At 44.8% G+C, this 27239-nt stretch overlaps 1 protein-coding gene across 1 annotated transcript in view; it reads left to right on the top strand.

Moving 5' to 3' along the window:
* Window positions 1–27239, top strand: part of ABCA13 (ATP binding cassette subfamily A member 13) — a 470652-nt gene that overhangs the window by 220204 nt on the left and 223209 nt on the right. The window contains 3 exon segments of the mRNA XM_020289932.2: window positions 8017–8213; window positions 14483–14640; window positions 15693–15923. Coding sequence (XP_020145521.2) covers window positions 8017–8213; window positions 14483–14640; window positions 15693–15923 — 586 coding nt within the window.

Here is a 27239-nt window from a genome sequence, read left to right as displayed (position 1 = left end):
TTGTCTCAGAGATGTGAATTGGAGGGGCGTGGTGATGTTTGATGCTGGGGCCAGCAGCTGTGCTAAGCTCCCGCCAGGTGTCAAGGACCTGCGCTCCTGCTCATGCCTGTTTCTCCTAGCTCTGTCCCCTACCTTCCACTGCTGCCCTGCCTCTGTTTTCTTGGTGTGCCCAGATCCTGAGATCATTCAGGACCAGATCGTTCCCATTGTGGCCTGGGACGTTGTGCAGCACACGTGGGGCAGGGCAGAAAAGAAGTGCCCTGTGGTCTCTCTCAGATGGACAGAAGGGACCTTCTGCTTCTAGACTCAACTGGCTATTCACATATAAATGAGGACTTCAGTGTGTTAAGACCTTTCTTTTTGTGCTGGGTGCTACTATGGCTGCATGCCAGGCACCTTACGTGTGTGGTCTCATGCAAGTGTCTTTCCTCTGGGATGCAGGAAGGGCTGATGCTCAGGCAGACAGGGCCACACGGGTTGTGCAGGGAAGCCAGGATCTAGGCCAGGATGCTCAGATGTGAGGTGCACTCTCCTCCCTTTCTTCTATGTTGGTTGCCAGGGATGGGGGCCTTGGAGAAGAGGAACCTGCTGGGAAGAGGAAGGCAGATCATCTTGCACATTGCTAGTGTTGTTGCCATAACTGCAGGGTGGATACTGGCTCATCAGGGAATTCCAAGAGTCTGAGAAGTGAAGGTGATTCGTTGTCAGTTGCTCTCCCTGGGTCTAGTGAATGTGGATGACAGTACTGCCAGAGCCCTGGCAGGCAGGTGGGCCACCAGCACCCATGATGAGGGACATGTGGACAAAGCAGCCCTGGATCATTGTGGAATGAGACTCTGGAGCATCAGTCTCTTAAGGAGCCTCACCTGAATAAGGTCATCTGCAGGTGAAGGTGGGTCCAGTTGCACACACAGGATCCTAGAGGGGCAAAGTTAGGTGGTGTTATGGAGGGTCTTCTGTTGGTGATAAGAAAACAAAACAAAACAAGACCCCAAACCCAGAATATGGTGGAGGCACATATTACTCGGGGGGGGCTGACCATGACCATCAGGTAAAAACCATGTTCAGGTTACCCCCGACAATCTTTCAGTGGAGAGCAGTGTTGGACAGTGACAAACTGGTTCTCCAGAAATGCACAACTGCACTGTGTAGTTTTATTTTCTCACACTTAGAAGGGGCCAGTATTTGTGTCGGCGATCTTGAGTTGCGATACACGCTGGGTTGGAGACCAGCTCTGTGACAAGTGCATGTGCAGGTCAGATCTCTCTCTGGGTAGATGCTCGCACGATGAGGGTCACGTGCAAACTACGCCTGGATTGATGAGGAAAATCCTCGAGAGACAGAAGTCCATGTGTAAAGTGGTAGATGGTAGCACAGATTTTGTTTCAATAGTAATTTTTTCCTTTCTCCCTGCTCTCAAATTTCTCATTGTTGGCATATTAATTGGGCATTGTCTACTGCAAGGTGGGCTGGTTTCTATCTCATGCTGTCTTCAGAAAGTGTCTGGTAATAGTAATAATATTGATGACAGTGAACACTTGGTTGTACAGGGAAATGTTTACTTGGTACTATATAAACCTACCTTAAATTTAATGGGTACTGAATGAGAAATGGCTAAGTATTACATGAACTACATATTACTAGATAGCAAATTGGCTATGTATAATCTAATTTTGTCTAAAAAAAGTTTTAAGTCACCTATTTTAATTTTAAAAATGTATCTACCCTGGACCACAGTACACTCTACTGTGGTTGTGATTGGGACCTTAAATCAGGCATCTGGCAATGCTACACGGGCTTCATCTCATTTGGATGCTCGGCAACCTTAATGATTATCGGTTCATAGTGTGTTACCTAGCAACAAAGCCAATTTGCACGAAAGCAATCAGAATGAGATCATGTTTTAGGACAGTGGCTCTCAATTAGAGAAAGGGAAAACTGAAAACACCTGATTTATATCCAACATGCTGCTTATTAGTCTCCCGTAGCACCACTTACTTTCCTTAATGTGTAGCTTCATTAAATGTGAGTTCAAGGGAGGTAGCCTCCCTAGTAGAGTCTTAGGAGTAAACATTTGTCAAGAGTCAAGTCCTACTGTTTTGCCCTTAATTTGGCCTAGAGAAGATGAGGGTAGTTAAGAGGGGAGCTTTGTCAGACCTTTAAGCCAATGTGATGCTATTATGTAGTTGACGTTACCACTTGGAATTCTGGCGTGCACTAGGGAACTCAAGTTAAGTGGGAGGAAGATTTGTTTGGAGGGTCATTGAGGGCATAAGTGCAGGGAGGGTAGAGGAGAGGGCAGAGGACTGAGCCCTGGACACTCCAACATGACGGGTATGGAGAGATGAGGACGGACCAGCCCAGCAGGCAAGAGAGAGAAACCAGCAGAAAAGAAGGAAGATGAGGGAGTGGACCAAGTCCACTAAGGGTGATGGGTGATCAGTGCATCAAATGAGGGTCAAGCAGAATAGAGTCTGAGAAAATGGACTTTGGGCTTAGGATGTGAAGGTGTCTAGTGACCTCCAGAAGAGCATTTTAGAGGTGGGATGGGAATGAAGGTGTTATTGGAGCCAGTTAAAGAGAAATGGAAGCAGAATTGGTGACAGAATATCCTCTCAGGAGTTTTGCTGCAAAGGGAAGCAAAGAAGTGGGAGGATATCAAGAAGGAAAAGTGAGGTCAAGAGAAGAATGCATCAAAGAAAGCAATCCAGCAAAATACTGTATGCGGAAGATTGGGGTGAGCTAGGAGCAGGTGGCTCGCTGGGACACTGTCCTGTGCATGACAGAGAAAGGGACATAGGAGGCGAGGGATGGACTCCCGAGAGCACAGCTGCTCACTTACGACAGTAGGAGGCAAAGCAGCGTGTGTGGATGCTTCTGTTCAGCTTTGATGGGTTTTATGGTCAAGAGTATATGCAAAGACGTAATGTAGATGACATGGTGAGCATGGACTCTAAATTCAGAGAAGAGAGGAAGGACCATAGAGGGTGATGGATAGAGAAAAGTTTTGTGGAGTTAAGTGATTGCTGTGGGCAAGGACCAGCTGGAAAAATAGATGTGTGGTCAGAGGCGGATGCATGGAATTGAGCCTCTGGAGGAACTGGGGTTGCTGGAAATGACAAGGTCTAGGGTGCACCTTGGTTGTGAGTGAATGGGATCAGTGGGGGTGGCAGGAGGATGTGCTGTATCAAATATTAAAATCTCCAGAAGTAAAGGTAAGAGTAGAGTTGGAGAAAGGGACAGCCCACAAACACAGATGCAAGGGTTGGTGGATGACAGCAACAGTGAGGCAGTGGGTGGTATGCTCGGATGGCCAGAGGTTCCAGGCTGAGGCTTTCGGGTGAGGTGGGGAAATGTAGACTGAAGGTCCCAATGAGATGCAGGGAGTCTGCTGCCTCGTATCTAGGCCCAGTGAAAGAAAGAGCCAGCGGATTTATGACGGGGGCGAGTTCTGGCTCAAGCCCATCTGTCTTGTCTTATCTGAGGTCATTGTATGGTTTTCTCTGTACTTCAAGGACACGTTTTTTGTTCCTTGCACATACCATTCTTTCTCCCTCAAGCCCTGGCAAATGCTTTTCCTCCTTTTCTGGAACACATAGTTCAAATATCTCTATGTCACCAACTCCTACCACACATCCGGCTGACTTCTTATGCCCCTCTCTGGAGTTGGAGGAAATCCCCATAGTATCTGGGAGTTTATCATTAACTTTCTCTTATTTTATTATCATTTCTGTCTGCCTTCCCCACTAGACTCCGAGTTTCTTAAATCAGAGACAAGATTCGATTTATTTCTCTAGCTCTAGCAGGTGGCAGGTGCCATGCATTGCAGGGGTTCAATAATCATTTCTTGAATAAATAAATGGATGATCGAAGAGCAGCATCTAAAACACATCCTCTGGTGTGTAATTGGGACTTAATATGAAAATTTTCCTTCCCTTCCTGCTGCCTACCAATGTTCTCAATTAAAGGGTTATTCTGTCCTTTTGAGAAGAAATTTGGAAATTTAACTTTGTAGAAATTGGGGGGGGGTTGTATGCTAAATATCAATAATTAGGAAAATACTAGCCCCTCGATAACTTTGGACTTTAAATGTTTAAGAAATTTAACAGGCAAAAACATTAGGCCAGTGTTTTCAAATTGTTGTCTTCTTTAATTTTTAAATGTAATCCAAACATCTGAACCGTGCCCAGGAACCAGCAGGGTGAAAGTTACTAGACTTTTCAACAAAGTCCTCTCCCTGCCTGAAGAGTAGGTCTTCAGACATTTTTGTACCAGCCCTGGACAACTCCTCAGTGGCTCATAGTCCCAGGAATGTGTCCTTCTGTGGATAACAAGTCAAGTCCCTTGACCACCGCTGGCCTTAGTGGAGATTACATCCATTGATTAAAATGCCATGAGTACTAGTCAGCATCAGGCCCCAGGCTTGGTTCTGGGAAAACAGAAGCATTAAGACAAAGGCCTTGTCCTTGGGAAACCCTCAGTCCATGTGGGGAGTGAGTCCAGTACCAAGTACACCTGATGGTTGTCACAGGGACCCAGGGGGTGCCAGTGTGCCACGGCTGCAAAGGTGTGCTCTGGCTTCAGACTGCCAGTGTTGGAATCCAGCTCTAGCACATGCTTAGGGAACTTTCTGCAACGTATGCTACCTCTGTCTTGGATTTCCCAAGTGCAATGTGGTTCTAATAACAGGAAGACCCTCACTGGGAGGTTGTGTGGATTGTATTAATTTATACACATAAAACACTTAGAACAGTATCTGTCGTGTGCTACATGTCTGATAAGTATTAAATATGATTATCCAGGCTTGGCAATACAATTTAAAAGAATATAATACTAAAAAAAATTGACTGAGCTTCCCTCTGTGGGAAATGAATGAATGACGTTCTTCAAAATCATAGATTCTACTGTACTGTGATGTGAGTAGAAGATTCTACCTCACGTTGGACCCCCCCTAAGAGAGAGTCCCTGATAGCACTTTGTTTCTATTTCTCCTGTATCGCCCCTCTCAGCGTGTTCTCGCCGGGCACACAGATGTGGTTTCTGCACCTCTCTCTCCCCTGGACAATGTCCGTCCGCGCTTTGCTGCCGTTTGTGCTCCCCGCCCCACATTCACCCAGCGCGCACCCAGCACCTTTGATACTGTGGAGCCCTTTGCTCAATCTTGCAAGAATTTATAAAGTGTACATGAATTAAATAGACTTTCCTCACTCCCTCTACCCCATCATCGCCTACCAGCTTGGTTTTGGGAATTAAAAAAAACAAAAAACAAAAAGAAGATAAGGGGTAAATTTTTACCATAAAATGTATTATTAGTATGTTAAAGTTCAAAGTGCATCAGAAAAACAGGATTCCACCAAAACCAGAAGCAGAAGTACAGAGTGGAAGAGATTGGTCAGTTTACTGCTAACCAGGTGCACACGGGGGATAGAAAGCAAGCCTCGGCCTCTTTGCGTAAGTTCCATTGTGGAGCCTGGGACCTTTAGCTGGCACGCATCTGGCACCTGTGTGGTGAAGGTGCTGTGAAGGGCTGCACAAGGTGGGGACAAGGTGGCACGGGTGCCACGGGGCCAAAACCGCTTTTGAAGCACGATGCCAGGCGTATGAGGAGGAGGTGAGCCTCAAGCCTGGTTGGGGTGTGGGAGGAGGAGACTTTGTGGGGCCGCTGGAGAGAGTGCTCCAGGCATCCCAGTGTGGCCAACAGAAGAAACAGAGAAAGGAGGAGCTTAGAAATGTAACCAGAACTTTCACGTTTGGGAACATTTGGCATCTCACTGACTTGTTTTCTTGTCTATTTGTCTTCCCTGTTGACTGCTCTCTGGTTAACGTGTTCAAATTGGGCATGATAGAGTCACCTCCTCTGCTGGGGTGGGAGGGTGTTGGCAGATTGTAGGGTCAAGCAGTCACCTGCTGGAACTGAAACTGACACATGCATCCTTCTCCCTCCAGCTGGGTGCAGTGCCATCAACAGTGGGAACACCTGAAAAGCAGTGGCATAAATGACTTCCATAAATCTAGGTTGAGATTTAACCAGCAGAAAACGTGCTATAAGACTTGGACTCGACGTTAAGTGCAGAGCCTGAAGACTAGACACTGAGAAGCTGGCTTGGGCTCTTTCTGGGTCAGGACAGGAAGTATATAAACACTGAAACAGATGTGAAAAAATTTCAGGCAAACTTTGGGATGCACCCATTCTCTGCTTAGGATTCTGGAACATTCTAGGCGCCAACTGTTTTTGAAGTTCAACTGTCTGGAGTCTGGCTCATCTTCCTCTGCCTGTCTAGCTTTCCTCCCCCTAGCAGCAGAGCGGCACCATTGCTTTAGTCGGTGGCCATCAGGAAGTTGCAGTCATGCCTGTGGCACAGGGGAGGACTGCACTGTCATTTGGGTGGTCAGGGGAAGGCTTCAGGAAGGCTTTGTTTAAGCTGGTCTTTAGGCCAAGTGCAGTGGCTCACACCTGTAATTCTAGCACTCTGGGAGGCCGAGGTGGGAAGATTGCTTGAGGTCAGAAGAGCAAGAACAAGATGACCCTGTCTCTATTAAAAAAGAAATAGAAAAAAAATTAGCCAGACAACTAAAAATATAGAAAAAATTAGCTGGGCATGGTAATGCATGCCTGTAGTCCCAGCTACTTAGGAGGCTGAGACAGGAGGATAGCTTGAGCCCAGGAGTTTGAGGTTGCTGTGAGCTAGGCTGATGCCACAGCACTCTAGCCCGGGCAACAGAGTGAGACTCTGACTCAAAATAAATAAATAAATTAAATAAACTGGTCTTTAAGGATGAGTAAGATTTAAGTATGTGGTGGGGAGGGCTGCGTATTTATGGCGTTGGCAGGGCAAGGTGGCGAGTGGAAGTTATTCGTGAGGAATGAGAGTGGCTCCACAGAAGGAGTGGGAAGCTTCACATAGGGACACCCGTGTCCTAAGTGAAGGAGCTCAGGAATTTCACCCCCAAATATGACTCCTTGGCACAAAGAGTGCTTTGAATTTCAGGACCCTGGAGAGCAGCCCAGCCCTGGAGGGGCCTTTCCCCCTCTCTGCATAAATGGGCTGGACAGACCTGATGGAAAGATCAAAGGGGGGGTTGACTTCCTGTCCTCCGCCTGCTACCTCAGTGTGTTGCGGATTGCAACCAGACCAGGCCCAGATCATGTGAAACAGAATGCCTGTCTCTCAGCTTCATTTATGACTCAATCTGTTTCCCCATCCATTTATCCCCCTAGCAACTGTTTATCCCCCTAAACAGACTTACCTACACTCCTCATTCTCCCCCTCCACTCTAGAAGTATATATAAAAATATCTGAACTTCTTTGGAATATTGACTAATGTGATTCTCCCCACGCACATGGTAAATAAACCTTTCTCTTATTAATCTGCTTTAATTGTGAGTTGACCTTTAAGTGAACTTTCGGGGCAAAGGGTGGGTTTCCCCTTCCCCCTACAGTGGTATCAGATCTGGAACTCTCCAGACTGAAAGGGCCCGGCAAGGGAATAAGAGACTGATGCGTGGCATTAGTGGCAACTGATACTTATACTTTGCACATGGCATTTCACTGGAACTTTCCCATTAGTCAGGGAGGCAGGGAATCGAAATTCCCGCACAGAGGGCGGGAGAGTTGAAGGGTTCCCTGGCGAGCGCTAGAGCTGGGCTTTGCATCCTCTGACCGCACCGCTTCAGCCATTGGCCTCCTCCGTGCGGCCCAGAGGGACAGCAGGGCCTCCCTGGCGGGAGGCTGAGTAAAATGAGAGGCGTGCTTCCCAGGAGAGGACACACGCGAGCATTTCCTGAGCGCAGTGCCTGGCAGGTGCTGCTGACTGGCATCGTGTTCCAACTGTTGGCGTGGTCCTGTCCAAGCCTCGAGAAGGGCAATGTCACTCTGCCGGGACTCAGGCGTGCCCTTGATGTTTCCATGGTTTATAAAGATCTCAGCCACCGTGGGTTGTTATTTATGGAGCGAAATTCAAGGGGAAGCTTCCAGGTTTCTGGGGAGAAGAGTGAGGGCTTTCTTCTTATTTCAGAACTCTTCAGGACGTGGAGTTGACAGGGCACCAGCACAAACAGGTGCGGACGCTGTCCGGGGGCATGAAGAGGAAGCTGTCTGTGGGCATCGCTTTCATGGGGACGTCAAGGACTGTGGTTCTGGATGAGCCCACCAGTGGGGTGGACCCTTGTTCACGTGGCAGCCTCTGGGACATTCTGCTCAAGTACCGAGAAGGTAGGAGCTGGGGCCTCACTCTTCTTTCTCTTCCCACAGTATGTGTTGTGGCCCAGGAAAAAGATTGCTAACAGTACATTTTCATAAGAGTTTATAGAGATGTACTTACTGGCTAACATCTCTATAGGGCTCGGAATTGCATACTTTGACCCTGAACACGATACCAGCAATGACACTACCAATGCACACTATGGTCTACATTGAAATTGCATTTCTCTGGAAGCATAGACTATTGGAGGAAGCATCCTAGTGACCATTTAGGACAAGCCCTTCTTTTCTCAGATGAGAAAACCGAGGCGCAGACAGATGGGCATCTTGTTTGCTCTGTGGATCAAAAGTTGAAATAATGGGCCTTAAGGAAATCAAAGTTAATTTTATTCTGAGTCAAGGTTGAGGACTGCAGCCTGGAAATGCAAGACTCAGCACAAAGGAGACTGTGTCCCTGGGTGGGTGACCAGAGGTGTGGTGTTTACAGGTTCTGTCACACATAGGATGATAGGAGGGGACAGGGAGCAAAGGGGCAGTCTGGCAATTCCGACCGGCGCTCGGCGGTATCACGTGTGATGAAGCACCTGCGCAGTGCGCGCAGCACGGAACGGTAATGAGCATGTAGGCGTGTTAGGGGTGGGGGCGGATGATTGATCCCCTCCTGCCTCTGTGCTTCGTCTAACAGGAAAGGTGCTAATCAGTATGTGTCAGGGAAGCGTTTGACAGACTTCAGTTTTCCAGTTGAGAGTTCAGCTTTGGTTCGTAGGCACAGATTCTGTTACATGTATGTCCAAGCTACAGCCATCTCAGGGCATTTTTAAAGAGTTTTCTTTCAGAATTTCCTTTTTATGACAGCTCATAGCTGCAGAGAAAGTTTCCTGAACCAGGGGTGAGTGGAACCTGGGACTCCGGCCCACATTTCTCACCTCTGTCATTGCCTTTTTCCATTTGGGGGCATTGGATGGGCAGTTAGGATGTCCAGCTTCTGACTCTTTCTGCAATCCTGACAGCTAGGAAGTGCTGCTGTATGTATGTTGTGTGAAACACTCTCACTTGGAAGGAAACACATCTTGGTGCAGGTAAACAAGCGTTGAGGTGACAGTGGCAGGATTAATATAGAATCTCCTAAAACATCGTTTTGCATTTTTCTTTTGCTTTTTACGTACAAGAACTTCTACATGACCTGAAGTCTCCACCTCCCTGGGGGTAGATTAGGATTTGCCACTGAAGACAGGCAAAGAGAAAGAACAAGGAGGAGCCCCTCCCTTTGCTTAGCATGCGGAAGGCCAAGCCCGGCTGCATCAGATCATCAGATTCTCCCTGAAAGCGTTGCCATAGGCTGGACTCAGAAAGGAGAAGGATGATACAAGGGGAGCAGCAAAGGACAATCCTGGTCCTTCTACCCTACAATTTTAGAGGAGTTGTGGGAGGAGATGTTAGAGAAGAAAGCAGGAAAATTAAGCAAACAGATGTGGCGTTTTGTTCCATTCTGAGCTTTGGCCTGGGCTTGGCAGCTGCAGGGGAAATGCGAGGGCCTTGTCCATGGTGCTGGCTCCGCAGCGCTGGCGCAGCCACAGCACAGCGCACGAGGCTGAGGGGAACGTAGCACCCGGGGGCACTGAGGGCTGGAGTTCCTGCACTTTTCCTATGAGCTCTGCCACTCTGAGGGAGACAGAGTCTGCTAGGCATGCTGCCGTGGAAGAACAAGAGGCGCCTTCAAAGTTGCCTGGCTGGAGCCAGGGAAGAGATTCCGGGCTCTGAGGCCAGCAGGACCTGACAGCCGGGAAGCACTCTGCTCTGACCTGACCCGGCCAGGTCCCTGCCCATGCTACAAATGCCACAGTGCAGAGGGCGACAGTGCCAGGTGGTCTCAGTCATCACTCAGACACCACGTTGTACCCAAAGATCCTAACCTTTCCCCATCGCCACGAGGTCACCAAGCCTCTTTGCTCCACTACCTAAGTGCCCTTTGGGGAGAGCATAGATGGGGCACTTGAATGCCACTTGAAGGCACTGGTTAAATTTTGAGATGAAACCAAGCTGGACTAAATAATTTGCCTGCTACCCTGAGTGAGGGATGATGAAGAAGATGGGTGAGAAATAGATTACGTTGTCTCTGCACCTGTGAACTGCAGTGTGCGTTAAACACTGCATGCCCGCCACTCTTGTTTATTTTAAAAATCAGAGATGGAGTCTTCAAAGTGTAGCAGAACATTTGAGTAATCAGCATAAAGGTTACTTTGGGCAGAAAACCAGATATAATAAAGGTCTACAGAAACAGACAGCTTTCTTCAGTTTCTGCTGTTATAAATGAAATATTTTCCTACTGTTCTCCATTGCTTAGCAATTTTATTTTTGTCTTTGGAGGACTCCTTTGGAATCATTCCTGCACTGATTGAAGTGCAAAATCAATAGGATGTAAGTGATTAGATAGGTGGTACTGGGAAAAAATATGTTTTCAAGAATCAAAATGTATATCTATTTCTGGAAGCAGCCTCAAACCTCCAGGTAACTGATGTAGCTCTGTGGATAGATCTAAGGACTGTGCAAAAACAAATGTTCCCTGCTGAGTAGAAAGAGATCTTCTGTCAGAATACCAGTACACTGTCAGAATACCAGTACACTGGGGGCTAGATCTACCTGGAATTTTGTGTGTTTCTTGCTTCGTTATGTACAATGTGAGCTCTTGATCAGCCCTGGTACAAGTCCTTCTGTGCCTCCCATGGAAAAATATTAATAAATAAGGAAGCAAAAAATACAAGAGCAAACTGGCACATCACCACTAAATTTGTGTACTGGGACACACGCTTGCTCTACAATTCCTGTGTGACCTAGGAATAATTATCAAATTATTTTCAGCTGCAGTGTTCTCATTTACAAATGAAGACAGTTGTAACCATCTCGTAGGATTTTGGGAGAAGTAAATGCACTGTATGTGAAAGTGCGTAGATCAGTATGTGGGTGCACAATCAATGACAGGTTATCATTATTGTTATTAAAATAGAAGAGAGAGGTGAATGTGGGAAGTGCAACTTTTGGAGGAAAGTGGGTAGAACGCATCATCTGAATCAGAGGGAGAAAGCCTCCTGGGGGAAGCAGAGTCATGCTGTTCTTCAAGGTTGGGTCCACTGAACTGAACTTGGGTCCACTCGCCGGGCGCAGCAAGGCCAAACACGGACACTGAGGATTGCAGCCAGAGAAAGGAAGGCATTCATTGCATGGTACCGAGCAAAGAGAACGGGCAGCTAACACTTAGGACCCAAACTCCCTGAGGGCTTACAAGCAAGGGTTTTTAAAGGCAGGGGTACATTTCAGAAAAGATGAAGTTATAGGCAAAATCAGTACATGAGGTTATACATTAATTTGGCCCCCAAAGGCAGGATATGTTGAAACGAGACTTATGGGACATGGGTAGATTCAGAAATTTTTCGATTAGCAATTGATTAAGGAAGCAATTGTCTGAAAAACTGGGGTCAGTGGAAAGGAATGTAAAGGTCTGGCCTGTGGGCATGACTCTCTCCAGGCCCCTCAGGAAGAAATTTAGAACAAGGAAAGAACAGCAGTCAGAGTTCAGTCCTTGCTTCCTGCAGGGCAGTGGTCAGGGCTGCCATTCTTCATCTGGTGAGGTCTGAGTTTCTGAAAAGCAGTTCAGGAATGTGTGTTAAGATGTTATCTTTTAGTTTCCACAGGGAACAAAAACACCTTGTGACTCTGGCTTGCTTGGGAGACCATTGTTTTAGGTTATTACTATCTTGTATGTCGGGTTGCTCATTCACTTCTCAAGGCTAGCTAGGTGCCCAGAATCTCTCTTGAAGGGACTGAAGATGTTTCCTTTATTTCCATTCTTGAGGGGGCCTGGCAGCTTCCTAAGAGGGGTCCCTTCTCCATCTTAGGATGTGTCTTGAGTTTCTTTAGCATTCACCAGGAAGCCATCCCAGATCAAAGTCTGCGACTTTAGTCTAAATTCTTTAAGAATTTGTTAATTTATTTTCCACCTTTAGTAAGGTGTAATTAACAAATAAAAATTTTATATATTTATGGTATACAGAGTAATATTTTGATACACAGTTGGCCCTCCCTATCTGTAAGTTCTGCAGCTGCATATTCAACAAACCATGCATGGAAAATATTCAGGGAAAAAGCAATAAGAATTAACAATACAGCAATAAAAAATAGTTCAAATAGAAGCAATATTGTATGGTGACTATTTACATAGTATTTACATTGTATTAGGTATTATAAATAATCTAGAGGTGATTTCAAGTATAAGAGAGGATATGCAATGTGCCTAGGTTATATGCAAATGCTACATCAGTCTATATAAAGGACTTGAGCATCCTGATTTTGCTATCCTTGGGGGTCCTGAAGCCAATGCCCTAGGGATACCGAGGGACAAATGTATGTATACATGCAGAATGATTAAGTCAAACTGGTTAACATGTACATGACCTCAAATACTTATCCTTTCCTTTTGTGTGTCTGGTTAGAGCACATAAGTCATAATCTCTTAGCAATTTTCAAGTACACGATGTATTATTATTAAATATAGTTACCATGCTATACAGATCTCTTGTACTTATCCATTTGCATAAATGAAACTTTGTATCCTTTAACCAACATCTCCCCATTCCCACCCCTGTCTCGCCACTGGGCCCTCAGTTCCTGGTAACCACCATTCTACCATGTTCCTCTTTTGCTTATTTGTATTCCAATTAACTTTTATTTGTAGACTACTTCATTGTATGGGAGCATATAGTCTGAACTTCACAGCAGTTCTAATCAGAGTGTCTAAACTGCCTTTAATACCAAATTAGGGCTTGAACACATTGTCTTAGCCTCAAAGGACTATTGTGCAAGGAGTTGGCCTTGGTCTTTGAGACACATCTATGGGGAGAATAGTCACTGTGGACCCCATCTTTGTTGCTTTCGGATGTACATTTTATGGTTTCTTTCTAGATGTATCTTTTTTTGTTTTTAATGAATTACAAGTCCTGGTCTTAATTCTTCTCCTCTATTGTTATTATTATTTTTACCTGTATTTTTTTTAATTGCCACATAATAATTGTACATATTTATGGGATACAGTGTGATGTTTCAATGTATAAAATGTATAATGATCAAATCATGGTAATTAGCATATCCATCACCTCAAACATTTAATTGAGTCGAGTTAAAAACATGTTTAGCCTTCTCTCTTTGGAAATTTGCTTTTGCAGTAACAGTCAATCAATGTGTTTATTCCTGCTAAATAAAATAGAACAGGTTGAATGGGGCTCAGTGTAAGCTAATGGGGAGTGGAGAAGCTATAAGTAGTAACACCTTCCCTTTACATAACTGAAGTCAACTTTACCAAAATATCTTTTAGCTTCTCTGGCCTCTGCTTTCCTACGGTAAATCTGGAGCTTTTTCTTTCCAAGCAAAGGTTGTAAAACTTGACACAGTGCTAGAATTCACAGAGGACACATATGAGTCTAACAACACTTGTTTCTGCAAATAGTGGGCATGGACGCTGGGCTCAGTGACACCTTCCTCCTGAGAAGGTCCAAGCACCCCCTGTGCCCAAGCTCCCCCACTCACCTCCCACACCATGCCATCTGTGGGTCACGGCTGCTGTGAGTTTTCCCAGGGAGGTAGTGTAGTTCTGATCGTGTTACATTCGATGAATGACTACATGTGGTTACATCATCCCTGATTCCATAGGGCATCAATATATACCATGGCCATTTCAGACATCTTTTTCTTTCTGGTCAATTTCTGCCTTAACACAGTGCTGATTTTCTTATGCATTAGACCTTCCATAGAATAAAGCCTTCTCCCTAAGTACACAAGAAATTGTCATCTGAATAGGAGTGAGGAGGAGTTCACTATCAGGGAAGAGAGAGAGAGATGCCCACCTAGCTTTTACTTATTTTTTAAATTTCTTCTCTACATCCATTCAATGATCTGCCTCTGAGCCTTGGAGAGCAGGTGGCTGTGCACAAGGACTCCATGTTTCCTTTCTTGGTTTCACCCTTCGAGTCTGCCAGGGTGGCCACCTTTGGCCCCTGGGGTGGGGGAGATTTGAAGAAACAACAGTATAGAGAAACCTTTCAAGGTCTCTAATTTGCAAAGTGTCCTCAGCTAAGTCATTTCTGCAGGACCCATTTCAATGTGTTTCAACTTAAAAATTGGTGCTGAGTTCCAAATTGTGTCCTGGATCTACCATTCATTCCAAGGAAGGTGTGGATGGTTCTCGGGGCCTTTGTCCTGCCAGTACTGATATGCTCTGTGCTTGGACCCAGGGCGCACGATCATCTTCACCACTCACCACCTCGATGAAGCTGAAGTGCTTGGTGACCATGTGGCCATCCTCCAGCAGGGCCAGCTCAGGTGCTACGGTCCCCCATCCTACCTGAAGGAGGTGCATGGCCAGGGGCTCAGCCTGACACTCACAAAGCAGGTAAGAAGGACCACCACTTTGCTTCATTGGGGAAGTCCCATACCTATCTGTGCATAAGAAACAAACTATGACAATTAGACAATAATAACATCTCATTAGAGGCCTCCTGCATACAATGGCTCAGATGCCAAAGTCAGTCCCCCCAGGGCTGAGCAAAGGGAGCTATCCTCTGGGAACCCGAGGTGCATTTTGATAAGGAAATACATGAAGGGTCAGAATTACCTGGTAGTTTAGTAGGAGCTGCTGTGAGTGTCTGGATCAGGAAGTATCATGACTCATGTGTCCTAGAAATACTTTTCTGACAATGATACTTCATTTAGGAGGCTAAAACTTTGCCTTAATGCAGAAGCAGAGTGTGAGGGCATACAACAAGTGGGGTGGACCTGTCACACCTGTGCTTCTGTAGTTATCATTGCCTTGTGTCAAGTGGGGCAGGCAGTGGTGGCTCTGGGGTTGGGGCGGGGGTGAGGGTGGCACCTCCCCACTCTTGATGACTGAACTTGACCCTTGGTAGCCCTTATAAAGTCTACCCTTGACCTCTGAGCCAAGGTTCCTGGTTGCTTCATCTCTAATTCACGGTGAATATCTCCCCATATTCAAGGAGCTGAGATGGCTCCTTTCCTCTGCAGCTGAGGATCCTGTGTCCCTTTTGGGAAGACCCAGCCCTGTTTCTGTAGTGCAACTTCTAGGCCCAGAGTCATCCATGATTCTCCCAGGGGACCAGCAAGGGTGGGGGGACTTCCCAAAGGCATGAACAGACCCATGAGGGCTGGCCACAGCATACCCAGTAGCCAAGAGGGCCATGCAGGTGTGGCCTTGCCAGGTTTATCACTGCGGATTTATATTTTAAAAAAGAAAGAAAAAAAAACCCCACAATGTATTATTGAGATGCCTACTGCTTAAATGTGGTGTTTCATTTAAGCTTTGAAGTGGAATTTCAAAATAATTTTCTTATGGATATACATGAAATCAACTGATGTATATTTGAATTGACATTCCTTACTGGTTTCTCAGGTTTTTTTCTTTTGTTTGTTTTATTTTGTTTTTGATAGCCTTCTGTTCTGGAGGCCCATGATCCAAAGGATGTGGCTCAGGTTACGTCCCTGATACAGATCTATATTCCACAAGCATTTCTCAAAGACAGCAGTGGGGGTGAGCTGACCTACACCATTCCCAAGGATGCAGACAAGACCTGCTTCAAAGGGCTCTTCCAGGCCCTGGATCACAACCTACATCATCTGCACCTGACGGGCTATGGGATCTCAGATACCACCTTAGAAGAGGTACTGAGAAATGCTGAAGCATGCTTTTATTATTTATGGTTTTTTAGCCATTCTACATTCAATGAAGAGATGTAGGGAAAAGGGAGGAGAGGGAGAACACTGTGTTTTTATTTATGTTCAAGTTCTGATCAGCATCAGCCACAGTGGAAGCCAATAACTGAATTAACACACCTGACAGGTGACTGTTGTTATATAAGGGAAATAGCATTCTTATATTTGAGAACGTTGGTGTCTTTAATCCAGAATCATTACCTGTCTATAGCACTATTTCCAATAGTGGATGGTTGCTGTCCTAGTTTTGCATGTGGAGGTACCCTCCTCTTCTCTACGGGCTGCTGTCCGGGAGCCTCGGGCCCCATGCTGGGTGAGCCAGGTGTGAGAGGGCTCAGCATGTGAACACTGCTGACTCCTGGTGAGCTCCCTCCCCAGATCCCACCTTTCCTCTACCTGGGACTGAGCTGGATGAGACCAAGTACTCAGTGTGGTTTCTTCATAGTGTACGATCAACCAGAGTCAGAATCAGGCAATTCCTGCAGGAGGAAGTTGCTGTGTTGTGTAACCCGACCTAAGGCAACCCCTGTTTGGGGTTCTCGAGGTGTGAGCCATTACTGTATTTTAATTTGACATTGCTATCACTTATATAAAGTGCTTCAGATTTTTAAAAAATCAAGTGGTGCAAATTGAAAAAAAAATCTGGGAAAACTTTTGGACTAGGAATAGAAATAGTGCTTGATCAGGTTTTTAATTAGTAGTTGACATTTAGAATCTGAAACAATATTTAAAAATAACCATGGGAAGTAAAATGTTGTGACTTTTAGAAAGTCAAAGTCTGAACATTCAGTGGTGTTTGGGGAGGGATTTGGGGCTGAGGGCACCTCACCGGGTTAGTGACGCCGGAGGAAAGATGACCCTTGCGTGACCATCAGTGAGGTCTCAAATAGACAGCAGCCATCACAACCTTTGTCTGGAATAAATCAGCATAAAAGACTGCAATACACAAAATTATAATATTACGAAATGCTTTTATATGTAGAATGTATTTGGTTCCCTTGAAATTCTGTAACTTGTTGTTTGTCTTTTAAGGTTGAGGAGGCTGGAGCTCAGATAGGCTAAATTCTTTACCCCAGACGACCAAGGTCATGGGTGGTGGGGCTGTACTTAAACTGGGGTTTTCTAGTGGTTAGTCCAGTTCTCCAGACTCGCCCATGCCTTTGTGGGTGATGCTCTGGGTTCTGCAGACCCCAAGGGTTGGAGTACCTCAATTCCCACCACCTCTGCCATGCTCTTTGTAACAGAGCAAGTCGGGGTACACAGAGACAAGCAAAAAGCAGCCTAATATACACAAGAGGATCTGAGCTGTTTTCTAAAGCCAAAGAATGCAGAGTTACATCGACTTTTATTGTCTACCATCTCCTACTTTCCTTCTTCAAGTCTCCACAGCACAGTCCCAGATTCCTCAGCATCAATTCACTTCCACCCTCTCCCCTCTCCCTGCACTCCATACCTGTCCTGCATGGCTCTTCTCCCAGCTGGCTATGCGTGGTAGGCTGCAAGCTGAGATCCATGAGAGCTTGTATCTTCTCTGCTCACCTCCACACCTGCAGTGTCCAGGGCAGCTGCTGGCTCTAGTGGTTGCTTAATAAATATTTTCTGAATATTATTTGCAGAACATATCCAAAGAGATTCATCTAGTCCAGGCATCCTTAAACTACGGCCCGAGGGCCACATGCGGGTGTTTTTGCCCATTTGTTTTTTTACTTCAAAATAAGATATGTGCAGTGTGCATAGGAATTTGTTCATAGTTTTTTAAAACTATAGTCTGGCCCTCCAACAGATTGAGGGACAGTGAACTGGCCCCCGGTTTAAAAAGTTTGAAGACCCCTGATTCTAGCCTCTGGGAGTAGCATGTTATAATGGAAAGTGTATTAGCTATGCCCTACCAAATTCTCAATTCAAATCTTTCTCCCTCCTGAGCTGTAGTAGCTTGAATAAATCACTCAGCTCTTGTGAGCCTCAGTTTTTTCATCTTTATTTTATTTTATTTTAATTTTTTTTTTTTTTTAGAGACAGGGAAGGGGTCTCACTAAATTGCCCAGGCTGGCCTGGAACTCCTGAACCCAAGAGAATCTCTTGATTCAGCCTTCTGAGTAACTGTGACTACCAGATGCACACCACCATGCCTGGTGTCGATTTTTTATCTTTAAAATGGAAAAGTCAGAACAATTTACATGATTATTCCAAGGAATGACAACAGTGGTTAAACATCTGGACAAACTAGTCGGTCTACAATGCAGTGATTTCTCTGACCTACACTGGCGTGGTGTGAGACATTGCTGCCATAGCTTTGGAGTAACGGTGGGATGGAATCACAGCTGTGATCCCAAAAGGGCATCTTTTCTCCAGGGATTTTTGTGGGATAACAATTTTCCGTGCCAATGTTGAAGGACAGGAAATGTCCTAAGCCTCGTTTTCCGCTGACCACATGAGTCAGGATGTGTTTGGAGTTCTCCGTGAATACAGGTTTACAGCTAACGAAAGCACCGGGCTCCAATGTGGCTCTGTCAGACACCACTTGTCACTAACTCCTGACATGTGGATGACAGGTCCAAATGATATGTTAGAAAGCTAATAGTTTGTATAGTTGGGAACTGTCAACTGGCATGAGTCAGTTTTTGAGTATCACCCTCAAAAGTTGTTTCACCATCCTAGGTCACTTGGAAAGGAAAAGTAAAATAATTTCTTTTGGATTGTAAGGAGAAGCTATCAAAAAGCACACACTTGTTATGTTTGTGTCTTCTCTCTAATTCTTCACTAGGGTTAACTAGTCGTTTGGGTCTCATACAGATAAATTGAACATGTTCATAAACTCACTGGACTCTCAGGGTAGGGGAGAAGATCCTGTGGAAATATCGAAGTTTTTGGAGCAAGCATACTTATCAACAGAATAATAATAATGTGTACACCCTCAATGTGGGTATATTTACTTACTTACAATTAAACGTACATGGTAGGAAGAGTTGGTGTTTCCTTGGTGTAAGTGGCATTTTATCTATTGCTAACAGAATAAGAAACCTCAGGAATCATTTTAATATTTATCAGTAAAAAGAGGGTAATTGTATGGAAGGTTTGGCTTGAATATTTTATGAATTTATACATTACAGTAAAAAATAAAAAAAACAGGAAGGAATGTCTTCATGTTTGGGCAGATGCGTAGTTCCTAAAAGGTTTTGTTAATTATTGTGGCTTGTAGGACCAATTGATAATATCTCAAGGCAAAATATATATTTAGGTAGAGGATTATTCATATCATGGTATATAAAAATAAGATACTTCCATATTGTTAGTAATTTACTTCCTGCTTGCTCCCTTCCCTCCCTCTCTCTCTTCCATCCTCCCTCCCCCCTTCCCTGCATCAGGCCTGGCTGATTTTCAGTCGCATCTGAGGTTAAAACAAAAAGCTGGCAGGAGCAAGAAAGCGGCTGCCCTGCATTCAGGTGTTGGCTTGTGCTTGCTGCTATTATCTGCAGAATCTGTTTAAGCCATGTGTCTCTTTTATAAGCCTTATGTTATTTAATAGTAAAACCTAGATAAACCAATTTAAAAATCCACTTAAACAAAGGTACAACCTGCTGAAACTGAAGGAGCTGTCGTTGTGGCCACGGAGGCCGACTGAGGACACTAGTGCCCATCAGCATCTGAGAAAACGAGGAATTCTTAACTTCTTATGGGGTCTACCCAGAAATGGAAACTGAGGCTTCCCTATTTTCTCATACCCCCTGGGGTGCTGATGACCCGCCTCAGAGAGCCAGGCCTGGAGGAGCCCGGGGGACGGCCCTGAGCGCTCTGGGTGCCACCTGGGGTGTGCGTGGGAAGAGACCCACGCGGCCCTTCCCGGCCCAGCGCCCTCAGCCACAGGCGGGGGGCACGGAAAGAGCCACAGAGCAGCGCAGACGGGAAGACACTCCCAGCTCAGTGCGGACACGCAGGCGGAGGCCGCGATTCAGCCCGACCCGGGCTTGGGGCTCCCAGAAGTCCCGGGAGCAGCGGGCCCAGGCGCGCCCGAGGGGCGTCCTCCCCGGCGCGGTCCCGCCGGCCCTCCCGCGCGCACGCGTGCACGAGGCCGGGGCGCGTGCACGAGGCCGGGGGCGCGGGCGTGCGGGAGCTGTGCCCGCCCCGGCCCAGGCCGTCCCTGCTGCAGCCTCTCCCGTGTGCCGCCGCCCGCTGTCCTGCCGCGCGGGGTGAGAGCTGCCGGGCTGTGGGGCCGCCGTGCCCAGAACCGCAGCCCGGTTTGAAGCCTCCTTGCAGGTGAGAGTTTTTAGCAGGAGTTGCCCGTTCCACACGTAAGCAGTTTCCATATTCCTCATGACCATCTTTTCACAGGGACATAATTTCTTTTATGGAAAGTTTCCGTTACACACCCGTAGGCACTTAGGGCGTTCCCAGCGTTGCGACTTTGCCAGTGAGATGCCTCGGGGGCCGGTGAACGGCGTCCGCCCGTCTCTGCCGCGATGCCCGGCGGCGCAGACGGGGCCACTGGCCGGTACCGCCCCAAGACCCGCGCCACGTCAGGTCGGAGTCCCACAGCGACCCGGCCGCTTGTGCCCAGACGCTTTTTCTCATGTGCCTCGACTTTTCATCCTTTCAAAACCCGCCCAGGCCTTCCATTCTCATTTAAGATTCCCTAGCCAGGCGCTGCCGACCTCGTCGTCAGTCCCCCACCGTGCTGGGAGGGGCCCCTAACGCCGAGTTTTAGTCTCATGGCTTCCTGCCAGGGTGAACCTGGACAAATCACTCAGGCTGGAACTTCAGTTTTTAGAGTGTCTTTTTAAAGCTATTTTCTTGGAGCAGTTTTAGCTTTGCAGCAAAATTGAGCGGAAGGTGCAAAAGATTCCTGTGCCCCCCTGCCTACCTTGCCCCCAGCCACCGCCACCATACACACCCCCCACCCAGGGGCACATTTGTCACTGTGGACGAGCCTACACTGACACTGCATTGTCACACAGAGTCCATAAGTCACAGTAGGCGTCAGTCTTAGTGTACATTCTAAGTATAGTACATCTTATAGTACATTCTATAGGTTTGGACAAATGCATACCTCCATGTATCTATTAGTGTCATATGGAATAGTTCCCTGTCCTAAAAATCCCTACGCTCTGCCTGTTCCTCCTTCCCTCCCCTCTATACCTTGGCAACCACTGATTCTTTTATTTCCTCTATAGTTTTAACTTTTCCAGAATGTTGCAGAGTTGGGAATCATATAATCTTTGTGGCCTTTTGAGGTTGGCTTTTTTCTCTTAGTAACACACATTTAAGTTTCCTTCATATCATTTTATGGCTTGATAGCTTATTTCTTCTTAGCGCTGAATAGTATTCCATTGTCTGGACGTACCATGGTTTATTTATCCATTCACTTACGGAAGGACATCTTGGTTGCTTCCAAGTTTTGGCAATTGTGAGCAAAGCTTCTATAAATATTCCTGGGCAGGGTTTTGTATGAACCAAAGTTTTCAACTCATTTTGGTAAATACCTAGGAATGCAATTGCTGGGTTACACAGTAAGAATAGCTTTAGTTTTTTAAGAAACCGCCAAACTATCTTGTAGGGTTGCTGTACCAGTTTGCATTCCCACCAGCAGTGAATGAGAATTCCTGTTGCTCCATGTCCTTGCCAAGGTTTGGTGGTGTCCCTCTTCTGTCCCTGTTAGATTTTAAACATTCTAATAGATGCGGAGTGGTATCTCACTGTTGGTCTAATTTGTATTTCCCTGAAGACATATGATGTGGGGCATCTTTTCATATGCACATTTTCCATCTGAATACATTCTTTAGTGAGGTATCTGTTGAGATCTTTGGCCCATTTTTTAATTGGGTTGTTTGTTTTCTTATTGTTAAAAGTTTGTTAAGTTTGTTAACTTTATTTTTCTTATCACAAAAATAAGACTATGTTCCCTATCTTCAAATAATATAATTAGCACTGAATGCAGATTACAAATTACTGGATATAACACAAACATGAGGACATATCGATATTTTGACTGCTATTTATATCCATAATACATATGCAATGGCATATTCTGAGATTAAGCATTGCTGTGCTTTAATCTATCTATATTTTTAATGTTACAGTATATGTCCATTATAGAGTAACTTCTAAGAAATTTTTATGCTATATTCTTTAAATATTTCGATTTCTGTTTAGTATTCACCTTTCTTCTCCAACACATTTATATTTACACTTTACCCATTTGTGTTCATTTTGGAAATGTCTCAATCTTCCTCCTCTTTGCCTTCTTTTCTTAAAATATTTACATATATTTATTTATCTATTAAAATTAAAATTTATATAGTAAAATCCACTCTGAGTTTGACAAATGTATAGAGTTGTGGAACCAGCACCACAATCAAATTACAGAGGGTTCCATCGCCGCTGCCATCTTAAAAGAATAATTCTTCCATTTTATTTACTTCTGTAAGTTTTTTTTTAATCCAAACTTCATGTTCTTGCTGTGAGACACCCTAAAAACAAGATGAACAAGGAGCAAGAGAACAAGTTGGTCAATTACTTTGCAGATTTAGTACGTGTTTCTTTGATTTCTTGCCATAATTTCTACTTTCTACATTTAGTACATGCTTTGCTATTATTTACATAATAGGTCTTAAATAAACATTGATTTACTAGATCTCATATATCTTTCTTTTTCTCTTTCACACACGCACAGATGCTAAAAAATAAGTTATCTGTCTTAAGGGCAACCACAGGCAAAAGATCTGAGATATATAAAATTGTGCATGAGATCTAATAAAATATAACATAGCATATTAGATGTGTTTGAGAACGATATCTTAAATTGGAAAAAGATGCCTTTAAAGAACTTGCATTTGTTTGGTGTAGTCTGTAAAATGTCTGTCACAACCAATTTTGCCTCTTCACACTTGGAAAGCATTGACTTTCCTTTCCTATGTCTGCTATTGATCCATAGTCAGCGTGGCTGACACAGCACTGTGCGTGCTTGTCCCTGTGCTTGTCTGCATTTTGCCTGATGACTTTCCTGGGGTGAGGAGGGCCTGCCAATGAACTCCTCTCACTTTGAATCGAGAAAGCAGATTTCATTTTTAAACTGCAATTAATTTCCTACAAATCGTGGTCTCCAGATCTGCACCCATGCCAGTGAAGTTGAGATTTAAAATTGAATGGTGGTAAAATAAAATAAAATGACCACTTTTATTAAGGCATTTACACTTCCTAGTCTAATGCTTGGGCCTAGGGAAGATGCTGGCACGGCACAGCGTTTACTTACTGTAGGGCTGGGGACAAAGGAGGGCTGCAGAGCTTGGCTGTGCATATGAAGTACATTGGCAGCAATCTCTGAAGCCAAGACAACATTTTCTGGCAAAATGCAAAGTGAATTTTAGCAGTGTATTTTTAATAATTTTGTAGTTTTTAGTAGTATTCTACAAAGGTTAGATTGCCAGTGTGAGCTGAGCAGTTTTTTTTCCACCCAGCTTGCTAAGTACCAGTTTGGGGTTCCCTTTGTACCTCTGCATGAGGGTTGTGGGTGCTGGTTCCTTGGGAGCAGGATCTCAGCTGCCCTATCCTACACAGCATGAACAGATGAAGTGTGGGAGTGAGCTTGATCTTTTTATCTTCTTTTTTTTTTGCTCCCTAAGAGTGAAAGGATGGAGTCCAGTGTCATGAGCAGCACTTAGTTACATGTCACCATCAATGTGCAAGAATTCTTCAGTTTCCTTGACTTCATGACCTCAGTATGTTTGAAGATTCCAGAGCAGTATTTTTGCACAACCACTCTCAATAAGGTTTGCCCCATTTGTTGTGATTGGGCCAGGTATTGATTTTCAGCTGGAATATTCCAGGGGAGACGCCGTGTCCCACTGCTCCCCACTGTCAGCCCTGCGGCTGATCTGCCCCACAGCTGCTGGGGAGAACTTTGATGCCCCAGAGAACTTGACCTTCACCCCACTCACTTGCTTACGTTAGTAGTGACTCGTGGCTTCCTGTTCTGCTCAGTGCGCTACAGTTCGTCTTGGTCGTTACTTTCATGCTCCAGTCGGACCAGGTGGAGCCATTGGGAGCTCCTTCATGCTGGCTTCCAAGGCTTTTAACGCATGCCGCCCATTCTTTCAGTATTTTCCTACTTCCTCACACAGGATGTTCTAGGATCATCTTGTACTTTCCCAGCCCAGCTCTGGAATCAGCCACTGGCTGCTCCAAGAAGCCCTGGCTGCTTCATGTGCCCACATGCCCACATGGCTGGGGTGTTGCTGCTCTCAGGTCCCCCTGGAGAAGGTGAGAGACTCACCTCCGTTTTTGTCTCTATGTAAACCATGAAAACCAGGCGTTCACCTGCACGTGGAATCTCTAAAATTAACCCAATAACACAGCTTTTGTTTAGCGTTTCCTTTTTCCTTATTTGTACCTCCTTTCTCTGATCATGAGAAACCCGACTTTAAATCTGCTACCTGACTTGTGCTCAGTCCTCGCGGGCGCAGGTCATCTCCTGAGGCCCCCGAGCTGCACTCTGCCACATGCCCTCCGTGGGAACCCGGCCCACGCTGCCCCTGCGTCTTCCTCGCCAGCAAACCAAAAGCAGTGGCGGGGGAAGGAAGAAAGAGGGAGGAGGGCAGAGGAGGAAGCAGGTATTAACTCTTTTGAGAAGCTGTTCTCTCTCTCTCTCACGTGACATCATACTTTTTCTCCCCAAAGAACAATGCATTGAATATTTTGGGGCTTTGGTCTTCCTCATTTAAAATGGCCTCATAGTCTAAGCATTTAAGACAGCCTGGTGTCTTCTAAACACTGGTTGTGCTACCAGTCATTCAGACTGGAGTGCTGCGACACATTTTTGCATTCTCTGTTTATAAAAACAGTATTGTAGGATGTCATAGACCCCAAATGTAAAGTAGAATTGACCTTTTCATACCTTGTCTAATTTAATCTTCCCCTTGTATAGATAAGTAGACTGAGAGACTTAATCTGAAAAAGGTACTGAGTTGCCACAGTCAGAAATTGGAATTTAATTGTGTTGGACTCCAAAATTTTCTACTCTGCCTTCTGATTTTTACTGTCTTTGGCGTGTCCAGGGACACATTGAATCAAATGCCCTAGTTTCAAAGGTGTATTGATGGCGTGATGGTCCTGTGATGGACTGAACAATGTTCCCCACGTCCTAGTTCAAGGAGCCTTTAAATGTTACCTGTATACGGCTTGTGATGGGAAGATGGTCCAGGACTGTCTGGGTGGGCTTGGTGGAACCAAGAGAGCCACATGAGAGGGACAAGGAAGATCAGGCAGGAGGAAGGGGACGTCATGCTGAGCCTGAAGGTGGCGGATAGGGCCGTCGGCCCAACGATACCGGTGGTCACTAGAAGCTGAAAAAGTCCAGGGAGTGTATTCTCCCTTGATTTTAGTCCAGTGAGGTTCATTTTAGGATTCTATGTTCAGAATCACAAGATAATAAATGTGTCATCTTGAGCCACCACGTTTGTGGTAATGTGTTATAGCAGCAATAGAAAACTCACAAGTTCCTATAAAATGAAAAAGCCTTGCTGTGTGCACCGTGTGGCCCAGCACGGACAGCTCTGCCCAAAGTCCTGTGTTTGGAAAGGAATTGCCGGCACCTCTTGTGTTTCTTATCAGCTAAGAGCTTTCCGCATGGCTTGATCTTCTGCTTCTGTTAAAAACAATCACTTTGGGGAAACTGAAATAATACATCATATGTTACATTTTGGTCAAAGTTTAGAAATGCTTCCTATGCTCATGTCATCACTCAGCTGGACTCTATTGTCGTTGACTTACAAAAGTTTGGTCTGCTTCATAAATCTGTCTAGTATCTAAGCAAAAAGGCACCTTGCACTGACCATCTCCAGGATATAGTCCATCAAACTGACACTCTAAGTGTGGATCACTTCTGGGGTCTAACATTCCTTGACGATGCCCTTTTAAACAGAGAGCACAGGAGGATGGGCCAGAGCATGCCATTCTGAAGGACTGATGGCACAATCAGTTTTGGGATGACACTCACTGGGCCATCATAAACGGTTAGGCCTCGCAGCTCTTTTTAATTAAGAAGACATGAGTCCTCAAATGAAGAATCTCCCAATATTTTAATTTACTCTTCCTTGAAAAGACAGGGTAGGAGGAATATCCCAGGCATTGCCTTTAAAGCAATATTTTTATTAAATTATAAATTATTTTCATGCTAGTTAGTGTACTTAAGATTTAAATTCATCACTTCTTATTTCATTCTTATTCATTTTGTGTGATAAATTTACTTAAAAATTAATAAGAGTAGTTTGACCAGTTTGATTGTGCTTTGACTTGAGAGGCCTGAGCTAATTCCAGTGAAGTTCAAAACATTAGGTAAGATTGAAGACAGTGTCTAAGTCCTGCTGTATAAAAATGGACAGGAGTAGCTCTTATTGGATCCATTTTAATTGGTTTATGGCTTATATTCAGTTAAAAGTGATAGAAAAAACCAGCAAAACAGGAGGAACAACTGTGTATAAATAATATCATTTGGTACCAAATGCACAAACACAGCATTCTTCTTAAACTGTGGAAAGTATAGCTGGGACAGTATATGTTTATCCTGCATTCAAATAAGTGCCTTTGCAGTTGCTCAAGTTTTGTTTCTGTCTCTTTTGAGGGGTTGTTTATATGTGTTGATCTGGACTTTCATAGTCTTTGCTATAATGAGACTATTTTTGCAGTATTTTGCATCTCCTCATAACTGTCCAATGAAACAAAGCAAATGTTTATGTGTGTTAATAACATGAAAAACATTTTTTTGAAGATTTGGCTTTTAAGTACAAATATTGATTTAAATTTTTGCTGGAAAATATGTATTAGACAATAAAGAATACAGTAAGTCCTCATTTAACATCATTGGTAGGTTCTTGGAAATGGTTATTTTAAACAAAACTGTATACAACAAAAACAGTACTTTTCTCTCATTAATATATAACAAAACAATGCTGAATGAAATGACTTTATTCAAGGATCCACTGTATGTCTTTTCCCTTAAAAATCACAGTTTCTAAGATCTTATTGACAATGTTAAGTGAAGGCTTACTGTATATTAAACTATAATGTGGAACATCCATTTCCAAAATTCACTGGAATTCTAGGAATTTTATTACAAATTTCATGTCATTAAAGTCCTGGATAATGTCTATTCTGGATGTTAGGATTTCCATGGGGCACTTGCCAAGGGAAGTTTTATAATTGCCATCTGTTTCCATTTCGTATGAGAATTATGGCCCCCAAATAACAAGGGTAAATTCTACGATCAAGACACAA

The sequence above is a fragment of the Microcebus murinus genome, chromosome 9 (assembly GCF_040939455.1).
Source record: "Microcebus murinus isolate Inina chromosome 9, M.murinus_Inina_mat1.0, whole genome shotgun sequence".
Lineage (NCBI taxonomy): Eukaryota > Metazoa > Chordata > Mammalia > Primates > Cheirogaleidae > Microcebus > Microcebus murinus.
The sequence above is the reverse complement of the archived record's forward strand: the minus strand, read 5'-3'. Positions and strand labels throughout refer to the sequence as shown.